The sequence below is a fragment of the Pseudopipra pipra genome, chromosome 6 (assembly GCF_036250125.1).
Source record: "Pseudopipra pipra isolate bDixPip1 chromosome 6, bDixPip1.hap1, whole genome shotgun sequence".
Classification (NCBI taxonomy): Eukaryota; Metazoa; Chordata; class Aves; order Passeriformes; family Pipridae; genus Pseudopipra; species Pseudopipra pipra.
Window position 1 is genome coordinate 51,028,694 of NC_087554.1, and position 17,796 is coordinate 51,046,489.

Here is a 17,796-nt window from a genome sequence, read left to right on the forward strand (position 1 = left end):
GTTCATTTAAATTACTTGAACCTTTATAAAGTACTTTGCTATCGCAGGAATTAAGCTAGCTACTACATTTTGAATAAGTCTGACTGAGATGTGTTTTTACTACCAATGTACATGGTGATAAAAATAAAGGTATTTTAATACATTGTTTATTATTTTAAAACAGAAATTTACTATCTATAAGCAAAAAAAAAAATGAAGCATTCTTGAGCTAAATTGCTTCATAAACAGACCAGTTGTTCCTAGAAAGCAGCAATTAGAGCATTTCAAGTGAAATTTTGAAACTGAAGCACAGCCTTCATGACAGGACTCGTTTCCACATAACTGACCAAAAGTCTCCAGCTAGGAATCACAGTAGCACTAGTGATATACAGCAAAAGTGCTATATGACGTATATTAAAATTCAACCACAAACATTATGCATTACATTTTGATTTTTCTAAACAGTCCAGGTCCCAAAAGGCAAAGGCATTACATTAATAGCCCCGGGTATTCCTACATACCTCTACAATCTATAAACACATACAATGTTGGCTAAAGTATCTACAGCGCTAAAATGAACAGAAGTATCCACAAAAATGGATACCATGTAAAAATGCAGTCATCGAGGTGATTCATTGAGCACAAGGTTACAATGACTAGGGGGAAAAAAAGAGGTGTAGTACTTCCGCGACATCTGTTTTTGCAATCTGTCATACACGAGAAAGTCACGTGCAGGGAACCTCAAACATGTCATTGTTTACAAGTGGAACAGAAAAATGCTGATCCACAAACGGGGAAAATCACCTAAGCATTACTGTATATTCATTTAATCACTATGTATGCGTAAAGAACTGCATATTTAGTACCGGCCCGTAACTGCTGCTATTACAAAGTCTTTACATTTTAAATAATATCACTTTGACTCGCAAAGAGTGCTCTATATCCACTAGAGGGCATAACAATTCAATTAAAGCGACCAGCCTCACTGTAAGCCTGACACAGAAAACAAGCTGCAGACACAGCTAAAAAAGAAATGAACAAACAAGCAAACAACAAACACTGGTACCATTGAGCATTTCTGCAAACGTCTGTCTCCTACCACTTTCCAACATATTTTCACACAAACAATTGGAAAAGCATTACTTGAAAACATCATAAATTCACAAGTCTTTTAAAATGTACCCAGCACGGCCTAATACCAGTATGTAGTCTAGTAAAAATGCATTTTGGAAAAACTTAGTAAGCCAAAGTACCTAGTTCATGATCAGTGCTACCCTGGAAGTCAACGACTGACTCACTGCAGTGCTTAAGGTTCCTCACGACAGACACTTGACTGACAGGTAGAATTCAGTAACATTGGTAATTAAAACAAGAAACTTTACGAATTATTACAAACGCAGTAATCCAAAGGTCTGTGTCTACAGTACACTAGAAGTGTGCATACGTGTGCATAGGCACATACTTATACAAAAACATATGTGCCAGGACTGAAAAATAAAAGCCTCAGCTGGTTCAAAGTGTGACAGCCCACCTGCTAAACTCCAGCTAAAACCAGCTTTCCATTTGTCAACAAGTACTTTCAGTATTGCAAGACTAGGGGACAATTTTTAGAGATCTACATGGACTAAGCTCAGCATAACACGATAATTAAGAACCATGATGTCCCCAAGATGAAGAAAAAGTATAGATGCCACAGGGATTACTTCATGTCTTTACCATCTCTAGTAGCCAGCAAAAATGCTCTTCAGTAAGTACATCACTGAATTCTAGTAGTTTTGGCTACACTAACTCCTTCTCCCTGAAATACCAGCAACTATTGCCTTCTTTTAGTTTTTGTTTCCTTTCTCATATTAAAAATTACACAATCAAAGCATGGCTAGAAAAATATATCTGTAACAAACGCACAGATTTTTCTTTTTCTAAATGCTAGCACATCAGCGAAGAGTTCCCTGGATGAAATGCTAATTACGGCTGTAACTTTTTACATAAAGGAGGCTGGGTATTGAAAAGAAAGTGGGTGGCAGCCGGGGGCAGGGAATCAGCTGGTCCCTCAGATGCAGCAGAAGCCGAGGGGGTGAAGCGCCGGCATCTCTTACCCACTTATCCAGAGGGACCTGCGTCAAGGAGCCGGTGCCCTGGTAGAGATCCAGGCTGAGCTGTTCCAAGCTGAGCTTCTCCTGCAAGAAGTGGCCCAGGTACCTCTGCAGCAGGTACCTGCAGGCTCTCTTCTTGATGGACTCCGAGAAAGGCCACGGCATGGCGGCGGCGCGCCGGGGGCCGCGGGGCCGGGCGGCGGGACGGGGCTGGGGCCGGGCGGAGAGCAGACGTGCGAGGGAGGCGAGCGGGAGCCGCCGGGCCCGGCCTCGCCCCTCGGCGCGGGTTACCGCGGGGGTTCCGCTTCCAGGCGGCGCCCCCGCCGCCCCTCACGGCCCGGCGGGGCGGCACTGCCCGCCCTCAGGGCGAAGAGACGCTGACAGGCGGCTCCATCCTCACTCGGACACCGCCGCCATCTTTTCGGCGGCCGCGGGCGCGGAGGGGCCGCTGCAGCCGCGCTGCGCGGAGCGGGGAAGGGGCCGCGGTCCGGCGGCCGGACGGGCAGCGCCCTCCGTGTCAGCTCTGCGCCGCCGGCGAGGGCGGCCGGGCCGATCGGGGCTGTTTGTCTCCTGCCGCCCGGCTCCCCCCGCCGCCAGCGGCTCCGTGACGTGCGGGAAGTGGCGTCGGGAGCGGAGGAGGCGGGGGCGGAAGCAGCCGCGGAGGGGGTGGCGGGGCCGGGGGAGTCGCGCCGGCAGTGGCGCCGGGGCCGCCTGTGCGGGGAGCGGCCCGGGAAGCGGCGGAGCGGGCGCTGCGCTACGCGGGGCGGGGCGGAGCGGAGCGGAGCGGAGCGGCGCGGAGGGTGCGTTCAGAGCCTGCGGGGTCGGGCGGCGGGGCCTCGGCCGCCCGCCGGCGCTGGTGGGTGCGCTCCGGGGCGCGGTCCGTGGGCGCGGGGGGCTGCGCGGCTCGGTGTCCAGCTCCCTTGTTGCTTTCAGCCTCTTGGGAATTTGTTTGTAGGTCCGAGGTGGGGTTTGGCAGGAAGTGATGGATCTCGTGGAGTGACTGTCTGACGTGTTGCGGATCGGTGATTGGCAACCCCCGTTCACTCCTGGCTGCGGGGCTCAGCTACCAGAGCTCTCAGGACAGCGTCCCAAGGGGCTCTTTCCCTGCTGCTTCAGGCAGGTTCCCTACGGGCGTCCGCTGAGGCCTCACGGCCACACTGGTACCCGAGAGGCCACTGTGGTAACCGCTGGGTCTGACCCTTCTTGGTATCACTTGCCCACAAAGAGCAGAAGCTCATGTCTCTGAAATGTATCGACAGCTGTGCATAAAAGATGACCAAGAGCATTAGTCTTTAGTGACTGTAAACAAAAAGCTCCCGTTAATGTCTTTTTGGTCACCGATAACCCATTTAGGTCACAGACTTTTTAAAGTCTTCCTTAAATTCACCAGCAGTAGGTTTTTATTTTCTACTGCTATTGATTTCAGTTTTTTGAGCCATGACTTGTCTTCCTCCTGCATTCTGGATCAGCAAAGGGCAGAATTAATGACTGCTGAATCATAACACTCTTATACAACAGAATGCGGGTTAACTTGCCTAAGAAAAACTAACTTCAGAGAAACTGATATCACTTCTATATGCTCATGTAACCTTCTTCAGCACTTTTCCTCAACGTCTTGGTTTTGAATTCTCTAGGCTGTCATTGAGATTTCATATGTCTGCTTAAAATGTATCTTGTGTTTTATGACCTAAATATATATTGAGTGTAATGGTGTAATAAATCTCAAATAAATGTTTCCATATGCAGAATGGAGACTGATTGCAATCCTATGGAGTTACCCAATAATACAGGATTTGAAGAGGATTCTGATTATACAGACTTTGAAGGAACAGAAGTGAAAGACATGAGACTTGAAGCTGAAGCTGTTGTGAATGATGTTTTGTTCGCAGTCAGCAACATGTTTGTCTCAAAAACCCTTCCCTGTGCAGAGGATGTGGCATATATCAATGTGGAAACCAGAGAAAGGAACAGGTACTGCTTGGAGCTCACTGAAGCAGGACTCAGGGTAAACTAATTTATTTATAATTTCTTAAGCTTTGTTTTGAACAATGAACATGTTCAAAAGGTGCCTAGAAAAATACTTCCCTGACACCAAAAAAGCATACATATTGCTCTTATACTTTTATGGAGCCTGTTCTACATGTTTTCTCCTAGAAGAGAGTACTTTAACAAGTTACTTCCAACAAAGCAAGAAGGGGTATTAATGAATGACCAGGCATTTATTTGAGACACTAAATGATGAAGATTGAAGCAGAAATTTATTATAGTTGTGTCAATCTTTGGTTTTCTTGGGTACCCAAAGCAGTCAATAATGCAGCATCTATACAATTCCTTTTTGCACCATTTGTATTTTTTGTGCAAACATGTGGACACGAGACTTCTTTTCAAAAACCATAATGATATATTTTGCTAATATTCTGAATTTTGGACAAAAGTTATTTGAAATTGTCTTAGATGCTGTATTACTATTAAACTCCATAGTAGAAAGCACAGACTGCGATTTAAATCCGGTATCTCTTGTTCTCGCATTACTGTACTACCCTGACTGGCAAAGGTAAATGTTGTGATACTAGTTGCAAAGTGATCATAATCACAGAAATTTAACTACCCATTTCTTTGTTGCAGGTAGTAGCTTATGATTTTGATCAGACTGATGACAGACTGCAAACTCCATACCATGAAACTGTCTACTCCTTATTGGACTCTCTCAGCCCTGCATATCGAGAGGTGTTTGGAAATGCATTACTACAAAGACTAGAAGCTTTGAAGAAAGAAAGTCAGTCATGATTTACCCACATATGAGGAAGGTTTAGTGCCAGAAAGAATTCTTGGTATGAAGCACTTAGGGCTTCCTTACAGACATCTTAAGCTTCATTTCTTGCATTAAGGTCTAATTCATACTAGTATATTATTATATAACATCTATATGTTATAACAAGTATACTATATAACATTTTGCTACCGTGGATTTGCGTATGTCACAATACTATTAAAAGCTACTTTGATAAATAACATAAAAAATTCTCAATTTTACTTTTAGTTGTAAGTGAGCAAGTAAGTTGCATCTTACAACGTTCAAAAACTTTGGTCTTTTCAAGGTGTTACTGTTCAAAACTAAAAAATAATAGAGACTGAATGTTATATATACAAGTAGTAATTTTTTGTGTGTGTGCTTACTGAAAATTTTCATATCTGCTTTTTAAAATAGAAGCTTACTACTTGCTGTACCTGATTAATGAAAAAAATAGTTGGGAAAACTACTGTTCTGCAAAGAGTTTCAGCTTGATTTGCTGTACATAAATCCGAAAATTCTCAGCTTTGGTAACAAGAAAGATAGTTCTTTAACAGTTGAGCGTTGCTTATATAGTGGCAGTATCTGAGTTAAAAGCAAGGCTCAGCATGAATTGATCTGCCCTTGTCTATGGCAACCAGCAAGCTCCAAATAATACACGAGATATACTACTAATATATGAATGTATTTTCTGAATCACAAATGATTAAGCACAGAATTAATGGGCTACACATTTCCTAAAGATGATGTTATATATGCTATATATATGTACATGTATGCTATATTGCATCTGTTTGGGAGGCTTGGAAGGCATTTTAGCCTGTTTACTATTTTGAATGTGTGTTTACATGATGTACAGGATATACCCAAGAATATTTTTGCTTCAGCCTTTACTTTCTATAATACGGTACTTTGGTACTCCCAATTTTCACATTTTCTCCCTCAATTGTACAGCGTCCTCTCCTAATGAATACTAAGTAAGCACTGTAATGATGATTGCATTGTATTGGTTTGAAACCAAAGGCTGTATGAAATTTGCTAAGACTAATACAAACTGGAAGATATAACTTGTATTTTCTACTTAAAAACCGGTACACTTCTCTTTATAAATCTATTGTTCTGCTATAACTTTTCAAGTACGTACTGAATCGTAGACTTTTTAAAAATTACAATTGGGTAGAAATGCCTGTGCAGTTGAAATGATGTTCTGTGACCTTCATACTTTTTGTATTCTTCTATTATTCCATATTTGTGCATCTTTATTTAAACAATCCCGCCGTTATTGTTCTATGCTTTTATGACAAGTAAATGCAGTAGCTTTTTTGGAGCCACATTTAGGGGTATATCAGTTCTCACAGATTACAGTGACTTCAGTAGAGCTATATTGACTTCTACCTGCTATGGGTTAGTCATATGGATCAGAGAATCCTAGTAGACCTTTTGTAATGGCTTTGGGTTAGCGATGTACAACTGTGACTGAAAAGACAACTGTAATTTTTGCTTCTGTTTTCAAGAGCTTAATTTCGTGATTATTATCTTTTTGTGTTGAAACTTCTGATACTCATCCTCTACCCTAAGGTATGCTTTCCTGCTCCAAAAATTGTTCATAGGCTCTTTTTTGCACACAGGTCTGTGGCACGTGGTTAGTCCTCTGTGAGGAGAATGTACTTTAGCAAATTTATATTTGAATATTTTTCCTTGCAACTAATTTACTTGTTCAATTTCAATGACTAAAGAATTAAACAAATGCACCAGTGTGTTGTAGTTTTCTTGTGGGGGGTGGAGCTACTGGAAAGGGAGGAGTGAACAGCTGAAGTCATCATGCCCTTAGAAAAATCTGAAATATCAAATAGTTGTCAAATATTTGGAAAACATTGGCTGCAAACTTGTATCTGCTGAAATTTTTTTCCTGAAAAAACAAGGTAGGTGATTGTAAAGAGGGATTTGGAAAGGGAGTTAGAAATCCAAGTGGAAAAACGCCAAACTAAATGTTGTATTGCTAAGTTTTGTTTTGGAGGTTTTTTCTGGGAAGGGTTGTCGTCTTTAGACTGCTTTGTCATTTTGTGTGCTTTTTATAAACGTAATACTTTCAAAACAGGCATTTTGTAGGTGTTAACAGAAGAAACTTATGCGGTTTCTTAAAATGCGTTGCAGTGTTAACCCAGAAGTGGGACAGCCATGTCATTCCACCGTGTCTGGGTTACTGAAGATGACTAAAAGGCTTTTTTGTCCCTGTCCTTGGGCGCTGCTGCCTCTGTGGAGGGAGCTCCCCTCACTCAGCCCGCTGTCTCCACTGCCCGGGCCCTCAGTCGGTGTCACTGCGCAGCCGCCGCCGGTTGCGCGGCAACGGGCCGCGTCCCCGGGGCCGCCTGTGGCGATGGCGGCGGGGCCGGCTCAGGGCCGCCGCGTCTTCCTCAACCACCTCGACTCCTACTGCGGCCGCGCCATCGGCGAGGTGACCGCGAGGCCGGCCCGCCGCTGCTCCTGGCCGCGGCTTCTTGGTGCCTGAGGAGTCCACTGCCCTCCCGCCCGCCCTCGGCCGGTAGCGCGGCAGGGAGCCGCGGCTGGTCCCCGAGGAGCTCGACCGGGCGCGCATCTGGGTCACCCAAAATAGCTGCTGAGGAGAGGGACCGGGGCAAGAAGGGGTTAAGATAACGAGGATTAAAAATAGTCGTTAAGAGTAGGAGGTGTGAGCAGAGCCGGTCGGGAGAGCTCAGGCAGCAGCTGGTCACTGTTGGGGGAGATAACTAGAGGTGACTAACAACCCTCTGAGGGAGCCCCTGCCCGAGAGGAGCCGGGTGCGGAGCAGAGGCATCCAGGGACTCGCCAGCACCTTCGGCATTGAGGCGTAGGACACAAGTGAAGACAAAACATTGCAGCCGAGGCTGAGCAGTCCCTAGCGTTTTCCTGCTCAAAGGGAAGCTATGTCCTGAACCGCTTTACCAACAGCAGGATCAGGGCCAGACAGACCGTGCTGGTGTCTTCTCGAGATCACGAGAAGCTGTGTAGGGCTCGATAGATATTTGCATACAAATCGTGTGTCTTGTATATTTGCAGTATTTGTCCAGCTGTGTTGTTGGGGCGACGCTTGCAAAGGAAGAGGAGGAAGAGGAGGAAGATGAAGAAGAGGAGGAAGCTGTTGAGGTTCCTAGTAACCCAGAGGAAGTCTATGAAATAGTGGGTACTCTTTCTAAACCAGGGAGTACAAAACCACGTTTTGCACAGGAAACATATGCAGTAAGTAGGAGTTTTATTTCAGATTGCCATTAGACAGCATTAGACATATTGCAAGTCATGTAAAATGACCCGCACCAATGAAATGGTCCTTTGTTCCTGCTGGAAGCTGTATATGTCTATTATTCCTTCTGCTTCCTGCACACTCTCCATTTTTCTCTCTTCTAGGTCTGATACAGCAAACAGTAAAAGGAAGGAACTCAGACTCAAAATAGATTTTTTTAAAAAGTTAAGGACAGGATATCATCCCTCTTGATGATTCATAGATCTGCTTTCTTTTTCCCTCCAAGTGTATTTCTCATCTTCTCTGTGTCTTTTATCACCATTTTAAAGGTAGTGGTGCTGGAATCAAAGTGTCCCCCTTAACTGTTCACTGGAATTATGGCTTTCACTAGCAGCTAATTGTGCTGAAAACATACATCTTAGTATGAAGAGGTGTATGTCCAGAGTTTAGTTAGCTAAAGGAGGCTTACTTTTGAGAACATGGTTGCTTATTGCTTGATTAGAATTGTCTCTGTTTCAAACTGCTTAGTATAAATTATTATTCTTCTTATTGAAGTATCTCTTCAAACATTTGAAAGTTTTGATTCAAATGTCTGAGCTGTTCAATCAGGAAATTATGGGTGGTAGTATTTAATTTTAAACAATGCTTTTGCCCAAAGTGTTTGCTGGGATTGCTCAAGTAATACAGACAATCTTCACTTAACAAAAATTACAGGATGCTATTTTGCAAGGAAATGAACATTTTTTATGTTTTCTTCATTCTGCCAACTGATACACGTTTAAAATACCTGTACAAGTAATGGATATTTTTTTATATGGATCCTGAAATACCATTAAATGTCTATACTTTTGAACTATGTTGGTGTGTACTCTAAATTAGAAGTCTCACCATTTAATTTACATTTCACCGCTTCCTTGTATCTGACAGATAACATTTGATAACTGTCTTATGAATTATTCCAACATTGTAGTGTTAGAAAACAACATTCCACCAGAAACTTAAACTGGAAAAGGACATTTTTTATTTTTTTTTTGATCACAGAATGTAACTATTTTTCCCTCAGGTCTCTCCTGGAGATGAACTCTTAAATCACTTGCTTGCATGTGATGTTGTTTTATATAATATCACTGAGGATGCAGATCAAATTGAGGAAGCAACGTGGGCTGCTTCTGGTTAGTATAGCTATCAACTGAATAGAAATTTGATTGCTGTACAGCCATCAAAATTTGCCAGAAACATAATGAAATTATGAGGGATTTATAGTTCACTGTAATATAAAACTGGGTTCCTTGATGGAGAAATGCTGCGTGAATTGTTTGACTAAATAGCAAGGAACTGTGGAACGCCCTCTCATGTTTAGAAAGGAGAGAAGCTGTCCTGGTGTGGTCCAACTCTTTAAATGACACATCTGTGTAGGCAGTTATTTCCCTAAATAACTGTCAACCATCGTCTCATCTATTTGCATTGGGAGGTGGGTAGAAAATTTGCTCCTGTGATATTAAAAGAATGTTTGAATATTTTATATAATGATTTCGAGTATATTTTGTCTTAAAAGTCCAATAAAGAAGTACTGCTATCGGTCTTTTGGAAACTTTCTCCCAATTGTTACATCCAGATTCTAATAAGCACCTGGAATCCTTTTATGGTGACAGTGCAATATTATTCTTTATATGATAGCTATATTTAGTGTATTTGGACAAGAGAATCATTTACATGACAAACAATTATTTTGTTTGATATTAAAATAAGGAAACTTTGCTTGCATTCAGTAGCTCTTTGTTTTTTTGTATCATGAAAAACGTACACTTTTATTTCCTTTCAGTATCTCAGCAGGCAATAAAGATGAATCATTTCCTAGTATAGATTGTCTGGATTTTTTCCCCATAATATGTAGCTTTGTGAAGATTATGTTCCCAATATTTTGATTCTTTGTTACCATTATTCCTCTATTTCTTGTCATTCCTGATTTATTATCTTTATTTTATATTAACTTAAATAAAGAACATTTGCTTAAAAATACATCTCACATAGACTATTAAAATACAAATGTCTATACAGGACCTTTATATAAATGCAAAAATACAGTTTGAATAATGCAGTTTAAAATAAATTAAGTGCTTTCATTTAACAGCCTTACATAAGGAAATAGAGAATTTTGCAAGACCAAAGTTATTCATCCTCATCTCAACAATAATGACCTGGGCAAATACAAAACCCTCTGACCCTGTAAGTAATATGAAAACATTAAACTTTTTTTAACCAAATATCGCCATTTAATGGAAAATATTTGTCAAAATCAATTAAACAGTCTATTTCAGGTATGTACTTCAATGATAGCTAATAAAGTTAATGTTGGCAAGTGAGGGGTGTTTTTAGGATTCTTTCACCCTGAATCATTACTTACTGCCAAAATTGTTAAATGTATTCCACTGACAGAGAAATTTAGGCATTGGGCTACAATGATACAGAAGGACATAAGGGGCTGCTTGGTCAAGAGGTAAGACCTATGCTAACCACAGTATGCACTGTCCTTCAGTCATTAAAAAAAATCCCATATTTGCTATATATTTAATAAAATATGTATTTTAAATGGTGTATAGACAGATAAATAGACACATCTTTATATCTATATATATTGAGTATTGTCAGGAATTATGCTAGGCACTTTAGAGTATGCTATTGCAATTCTCAAATTCAGTGTTAGAGAAATAGGGTTTTCCAAACTTGTGTAATGCTATACGTAATAAAAATTAATGATTTTTAAAATATAAAAAAGTTAAAAATCTTCTACTGTGAAAACACCAAGGTTGTGGGTTCAATCCCCATATCAGTCACTCACTTAAGAATTGGACTTGGTGATCCTTGTAGATCTCTTTCAACTCAGAATATTCTGTGAAATATGTGAAAATTGAAATTGAATTAATGATGTTTTCAAAATGTTGAACCTCAAGCATCAGATTCAGAAACTTTAAGAATTTCAAATGAAAACCAAGCTAGAACAGATTTTAAAAATACTTTTAAAGAACTTACTTTAACCATCTAGGCCTTTAAAAATTGTTCTGTTTTAAGAAATGTGTAACAGTCACAGTTTTTTTCTTCATAGGAAAATCCTGAGACTCCTTTTACTGAAGAAGATTATCGCAAAAGAAAACCTCATCCGAACTTTATGGATCACATAAATGCTGAAAAACTCATTGTGAAACTTGGAAAAACTGTATGTAAAGAATGTATTTATAAAAATAAATCATTTTGTCTTCTTAGTTATAGCTTTTTCTTACGATAATTTGAATAAATTTTAAGAATATGTTATTCTCTTTATAAAAATTGATTATATCAATAATTAATAAAATATAGTAGTATAGAAAATACTAGAATGCCTTTTGAAACCTAAGTGTATGCATAATATAAATCCCAAATTCTGTCTTTTTTTCCTTAGTGAGTAAATCAAGCTTATCTCATCTAAAAAAGATACTGTTTCTTTGGTTGTATCAGAGAGAATCAAAGCTGGGGCCTGTGTGGGGAAAGACTTGAGGATTAAAGACTGTGGAGGAAAGGGATATCAGTACAGCTTTAAAGAAAAGCAGCATCTTTAAATATTAACAAGTTATGTTAGTATTATTTCTCATTTAAATACTCAAAAGATGTTCTGGCCACACCTAGCATGTTCCTGAATAGTTTGTGCTCTTGGAGCAGAGGGCTTATTGACTTTTATTCCAGCCTATAATTCACTTTAAAATCATATCCATACAGCTGACGCAGAATAACTAAAATATATGTTATCACTTCATATGTGTTTTAAAATCCCTTCTTTCAGTTTTGTTTGTTTTGATCTGATTAGATTATTAATCTTACTAGAGAGCAGACCATGCTTTTTGTATTTAGAGAACTTTGTATTTCAGAACTATTACTAAATAAATACCAACAGTGGCTCACATTATACTTCACAATTCAGGAAAATGGATGTTGTTATCATTAGTGATGGAGTACTGTGGAGAGTAGGAGGACAGTGAAATACATTGTGTGATGAAGATGTCATTTGGTCATTCTTTACATGTGTTAGCAGTCTCACATAATCAATATGATTCAGTGTCTATTGCAGAAATTTGTCAGGCTAATAATAGAGTGGGGAAAAAACTTTGCTCTGATTTGAGTATACACTTACCATCTTATGCCCTGCTGAGAAAATAGCACTAGACATTATACTCTTTGTTAACATGGGTCTAATAGTATAGAATACCAGTAAAATTTGGTTTGCAGCTTGAAAAATCATGTGGTGGTGAATTGATTTTTCTTTGACTGTGCTAACATGGAATTATAAGACCAGGGAATAACTTTCACAGTTGTGATGTTAGAAACATGAAGATGGTAAATGTCCATCAAACCTTGGAATAACTTCTGCTACAACTAACACCCAGATGAACTATTGACTCTACCTTCCTGACTAGTCCAAAGCACTGAGTCACTGCATAACAAAAGCATTAATATAATTAATATTTGCTTCTAAATGTTTGTCAGGCTGAACATCTGTTAAGAAGATAGTGGAACAATGTGTAGCTGTACATTATAAAAGCACCTTGAATATTTTCAATACATACCTGCTGTAGGCCTTTCAAAAGGAGCCCTTCTCCTCCAGAACTCCAGGGTCAGCATCAATGGGTATCGGTGCCCCTGGGTAGTTTGTGTCAGCACTTTGGAACAGGAAGGCTCCAAAGCATCTGTTCTTCCCAGGAGATCAACATTATCTTCTTGTAATGGCTGAAGACTTCTGGATTACTGTTCTTACTCATTTCTAAACTCAGTGGCATCTGGAGAATGTACCATCAGTGAAAGAAATTACAGTGTAACCACCGCCCACAAAGAGGGGGATTCAACATCAAGATTCATCAGTCTTGTCAGTCAGGTAGAGAAGACTTTGGCACCAAGAATAGAAGAGTTTTTTAGCCTTGGTGTCTGTTCAGAGTGCAATTTAATGGCTGTTGTTGCTCAAAGGAAGATTTCACCCATCTGTGTTAGTTTATCTCCCATCTATTTTTTGATCAAAATTCAGTAAGAGTTGTGAGCTAGAAGTCTTTGCTTACCTCTAGCAATTTTTTACCTTTTACCTTTGTGGCAGGGCTTGCAGGCTGTGTTGCTTCTCTCAGAAGTTGCTGACTCTGGGTTCCTGCCAAATTCAGAATCCTTGGAGAAAAATCTGTCTACCACAAACAGAAAAGCTCTTCATCTCCCAGCTCTGTTCTCATGATTCCCGAATCCATTAATTTAGATCTGTTTCCCACTTCACATAAAACAAGCACAGCCTGGAATGGATGATTCCAGCTAGAATGTGACATCTAGTGGCTTTGATGAATATTACACGGAAACGTGACACTACCTGGGACTAAACATGCTGAGTGGAACTGCAGCTTGCCTAAGAATTGCCTCATTTTTTAAATTAACTATATCCAACTAACTTCAAGTAGTACCTTCTCATATGTGACTTATGGCAATAAGTAAGTATTGTTAGAGGACTTCAACCTATTTTAGAGGTTTATATGTCAGTGAAGTATAGCACTTGGTGCCAAATTGTTTCATCTCCACAAGTGGCAGAAGTTAGCACGAGGTACATAGAAGAAAATCCTGTGTTCCATTCTCTTTAGGGGAAATGAGAAATAGCACCTCCTGTGCTTTCACAAGAAGCAGGTTTTTTCTGCTAGGAGATGAACATTACTACTTGTCTTCTGGGGCATGTTTGCAGAGCAACTCTGGGAGCTGCTGCTCTTAGGGTACAAACAGTATCTATCATGGTACTACCCAAGCAAACTTGGTGTGTGTTAAGATCTGATTATTAAGAGATGCCTTTCCTTGAATTGGGGTTCAAACGAGAACATATGCTAGAGTCAATAAAATGGTTTTACTTAACAGTGGATGTGAGGTAGAGAGATAGAAAGAAAAAGAGAGGAGAGGGACAGAGAGATCAAGGTGAAGATACTCGTCACCCATGGATCCAATGGTGTCCTGTTGGTCCTTCCTCACTTTGGGCTTCTCAGTGATAGGGGTCCCAAGGCTGTTCAAAACTTTTCACATTTTAGCAAACAAAGAAATTAATGCTCATTGGCTACACTGTTCTCTTATTCTATTGGTTAAATTCCCTCACTTCCAACTCTAATTAGTCCCATACTCAGTCTTTCTCTGGTGGGTTTCTTGTTTAGGTGGGTTTGTGATCTCCTTGTGATCTCCCCCTGATGGAATTACCTTTTACCCAGTTGGAGCAGATATCAGCACAGTTGCTGAGTTGGCTTTCCTTGTGGCCATTAAATTCTGTGTCCTTTGTGTCCATTATCAGTGACACATTCTTCTCCCCAGGCTTTGCTAACCTCCCCCTAGGTCTGAGATAACACCCAGACAATAGTACTACTTCTATCTTATCTCAAGTTCCCGCTGTAGTGGCTTAATTTACAGCCCAAGTTCCAGGTATCCACAGAGGCATATTTGGGGGGGCTTTGATGCTCATTGGTGGTCAGTGATGCCATCTGTCCCATAACTTGGGGTGATCTTTATTTGATACATGTATGAGCAGTTTCTTCTTTACACAGTTTGCCACAGTGGGAATTTTTGTCCAGATGCATTAACCAGATCTGACCTCGACCAGGCTGGGAGTCAGTGGCATCCTGTCCTTCCCTTCTGTGATTATCTCATGGCAAAGTCCTTCTGTGGCCTTAACAGTATTTGAGACAGGCAACTGTGGTCTTTGAGTCCTCACAGTGTGGAAGCTCTCATGGTACCTGTAATGTCTTCTAATTTTAGTGTTTCTTGTGATTAATAACAAGCTGTTGAATTCAACTGAGTTGAGGTAGTTTTTATTACAAAGTTTTACATTGTAAGTAGATTAGATAAAAACACATAGACAGATAAAATACACTGTTGTTACAACTTGTCATCACTTTATATGATGTTTTGCATATTAAAGATTGACTAAGACTTTCCTTATTTTTATGTTTCTTAAATATTACAAAAATAACAAAAGGTTCATTTTTCACCAAAAAAAATCTCAAATCTGTGCATTTATTCCCACAACTGGTAAAGGTAGGTTCTTTTACATGGAAATATATAATGTCTAGGATCTTTACAACATGAGAATTATTTAATAATGTTGTTTTATCTTAAAAATTTCAAAGATAGTGGTCTTAATTTAAAAGACTTCCTTGAAAGTTTTTCTTCTTTAGATGATTTAAAAATCTTTTTTTTTCTCTGTAAAACCCTCCTCACCATTGATCCAAGCAGTAACATATATGTCCAAGCACATAGGCAAATTTATGGTGCTACACAATAATGGTTAGAAAAAAATATGTGGGTTAATCATGATGTGTGGTTAGGAAAACATTTAAATAGTTCAGAGATCTATTTTTTTTAATTGTGTATCAAAATGAAAGTAAAGATGTAAAATCGTTAACCCAGCCTTTCCCACTCCTTTAGGCAGATAAAGGCAAATATAATGCAATTGAAAAAATAGCTTCAGTGAATTTCAGAGTTATTTCTTCTTGAAAATAGAAAATTGAAACATGAGTTATCCTGTTCATTTATTTGATTTACATAACTTCCAATTCTTTTAACCCTTAAATTGTTTTAGAATTTCCATTCAAATGTAAACAGATCAATTCTAATTGAGCAATGGGGAGTTTTTTTGAAATAAGAAACTGCAGGATGTGCAACAATTGATCTAGTTACAAATTTTGAGTGATATAGTTTATACACCTTGTATATTTAGTACACAAGTAATCAAGTTTCAGTGTAAGCCTGTATCCCAACTGCAGTACCAGATTTTAATAAAAAACTTTCTTGCTGATTTTACTTCACAGAACCAAAATAAATTTTCAACTTGTGTTGTTGCCTCAGGACATCAATACGGAGCTGAGGAAGGAGTCTTCCACTATCTTTTTAAGGTAGACATCCAACTACACTTGAAGAATCATTTAATTTCTAGAGGCAAACTGAACTGGAATTGAATGTATCTTTAGCAGCTTTGGTATCATAAGCTTAATAGTTCCATGAGCAGAACTGATTATTTGAAATATTCTAGCTACAGTGAAAGTGGTTTTCACCTCTTTGGCTCTATATTTTTTTTAGATTTTTCTATCTTTTTTGACAGTATCTCCACATGTACTTTACAGTGAGAACATGTCTGTCATATCAATGGAATCCCGAAAAATGTCTTTCTTCTCAACACTACAGTCTCTTTTTTCCCCCAAGTATTTGTCTTTTGGGGGATACAAAATAATATTTTTCAAGATGAAAGAATATTCTTTAAAAAAAAAAGACTTCTTGCTTTCAGTAGGCTGCCAATCAGTATTTCTCAAAAATTGGGTTTTTTTCCTACACTTCCATTACTCACTCAATAAACTGAACTTTAAATCCTGAATTTATAGATTTCCCTGGTAAAGAAATGCTCCTTTTTTAAGCTCTGATTAAAAGTAACCTTTTTCTCCTCACTTCACTCTCTGTATTTTCAGATGTGTTGGCTTAGTGAGACTCCTGAAATACCTGTTTTTGGGGATGGAAAGAATTTTGTTCCAACCATTCATATCCTTGATTTAGCAGCGTAAGTGGAAAAAGTTCCCCGGGGCAACAACTGATACCAGCTAGACCACAAATCCAGATCCACGAGAGTACTGAGGCTTTTAAACTGGGTGGGTTGGTTTAAGGTCACTGGTTGGCCCTTTTTGCTGGGTCAAACAGAGCTTCTTTAGTACTAAATGTGCCTTCTGGAAACCTTACATGACTGTTGCACAGGTGCTGTGCTTCTAAGAAATGATGAGCCTTACTCGACCTAGAGTGTGATATCAGTTAACTGGCACAGAACTGGAAATGGATTGTGGACTCTACAATAGGCTAAAATAATATCTTCTACAGATGTTGCTTTTTATCCTTTCAACTTCTTTCTAAATAAAATATCCAACTGTGATTTATTAAGTAAAATATATATGAAAATGTCATGCTCTGAAATGTTCTGCAAGAATTTATAGCCTCCTGGCAGTGTTCCTGAAATTTATTTAACAGCAAAAGCCAAGTATGCTTCTGTAAGTGCCGGCCCTGGCCATACTTGCTGTGTTTCAGAGTGTTGCAAAATGTAGCAGACCACAGACCAGAAGTTCAGTATATACTTGCAGTGGATACATCCAAGCACACACTTGAAGAACTAGTAAAGGTAAGAGATTTGAGAAAGGTACGAGATTTTGAATCCTTTTTTTTCTTAAGATATCTCTAAGGTTTTAAAAACTATACATTTTACTGAAGTAGAATTTCCAAGGTCTTCCTGAATTATCTTATGTAGTAAATTACATCCTACAAGACTTCTGCCCTTTAAACAGAATACATTACTTGGGCCTAATTTTGTGGAATTGATTTTTGAGGTATTATCATTAATTTAAGGAGAAACTTTGCGTAAGAAAGTTCTGGTGAATTTTTATGGGATTCACAGTACTGTAATTAGGTACTCAAAGTCTTTACAAAGTCTTTACCCCTCGTTTTGTGGATGTGCCAGTTTGCACTGGCAAAATAAACACAAAGAAGTCACCAGAGTCCTATGGTATTCACTGAAGATGACTCAAATAATGAAATACCTCTGAATTGCAAATTCACACATGCAACCTGCTGTTTAGCACTGTCCTGGCACTTGAAGACTGGAGGATGATAAATGTAGTGCCAATGTAAAAAGAGAG

At 39.4% G+C, this 17,796-nt stretch overlaps 3 protein-coding genes across 11 annotated transcripts in view; 2 read left to right on the forward strand and 1 right to left on the reverse strand.

Moving 5' to 3' along the window:
• The window catches only part of ATG2B (autophagy related 2B), a 49,459-nt gene extending 47,069 nt beyond the window's left edge, over nucleotides 1–2,390 (reverse strand). Inside the window, exon 1 of one of the 3 annotated variants that reach the window (XM_064659094.1) lies at nucleotides 2,076–2,390. In XM_064659094.1, coding sequence (XP_064515164.1) covers nucleotides 2,076–2,237 — 162 coding nt within the window. In that variant the 5' untranslated portion in view covers nucleotides 2,238–2,390. The remainder of the gene's footprint in view (nucleotides 1–2,075) is intronic. The other 2 variants (XM_064659093.1, XM_064659092.1) reach the window with 2 other exon arrangements.
• On the forward strand, nucleotides 2,061–6,610 carry GSKIP (GSK3B interacting protein). Of its 6 annotated transcripts, none has more exons than XM_064659106.1 (3): nucleotides 2,061–2,174; nucleotides 3,819–4,077; nucleotides 4,698–6,610. In XM_064659106.1, the coding sequence occupies exons 2-3, from the start codon at nucleotides 3,820–3,822 to the stop codon at nucleotides 4,857–4,859; spliced, it is 420 nt and encodes a 139-aa protein (XP_064515176.1). In that variant the 5' UTR covers nucleotides 2,061–2,174; nucleotide 3,819; the 3' UTR covers nucleotides 4,860–6,610. The 6 variants fall into 6 exon arrangements, with proteins under 6 accessions (XP_064515176.1, XP_064515172.1, XP_064515173.1 ...); XM_064659102.1 differs by having other exon boundaries at nucleotides 2,073–2,189; XM_064659103.1 differs by lacking the exon at nucleotides 2,061–2,174 and adding an exon at nucleotides 2,770–2,928.
• A 381-nt stretch (nucleotides 6,611–6,991) lies between these two features.
• The window catches only part of AK7 (adenylate kinase 7), a 28,187-nt gene continuing 17,382 nt past the window's right edge, over nucleotides 6,992–17,796 (forward strand). For both annotated transcript variants that reach the window (XM_064659096.1, XM_064659097.1), the window contains exons 1-8: nucleotides 6,992–7,318; nucleotides 7,921–8,100; nucleotides 9,165–9,273; nucleotides 10,233–10,327; nucleotides 11,205–11,315; nucleotides 15,937–16,020; nucleotides 16,588–16,676; nucleotides 17,192–17,282. In XM_064659096.1, coding sequence (XP_064515166.1) covers nucleotides 6,992–7,318; nucleotides 7,921–8,100; nucleotides 9,165–9,273; nucleotides 10,233–10,327; nucleotides 11,205–11,315; nucleotides 15,937–16,020; nucleotides 16,588–16,676; nucleotides 17,192–17,282 — 1,086 coding nt within the window. The remainder of the gene's footprint in view (nucleotides 7,319–7,920; nucleotides 8,101–9,164; nucleotides 9,274–10,232; nucleotides 10,328–11,204; nucleotides 11,316–15,936; nucleotides 16,021–16,587; nucleotides 16,677–17,191; nucleotides 17,283–17,796) is intronic.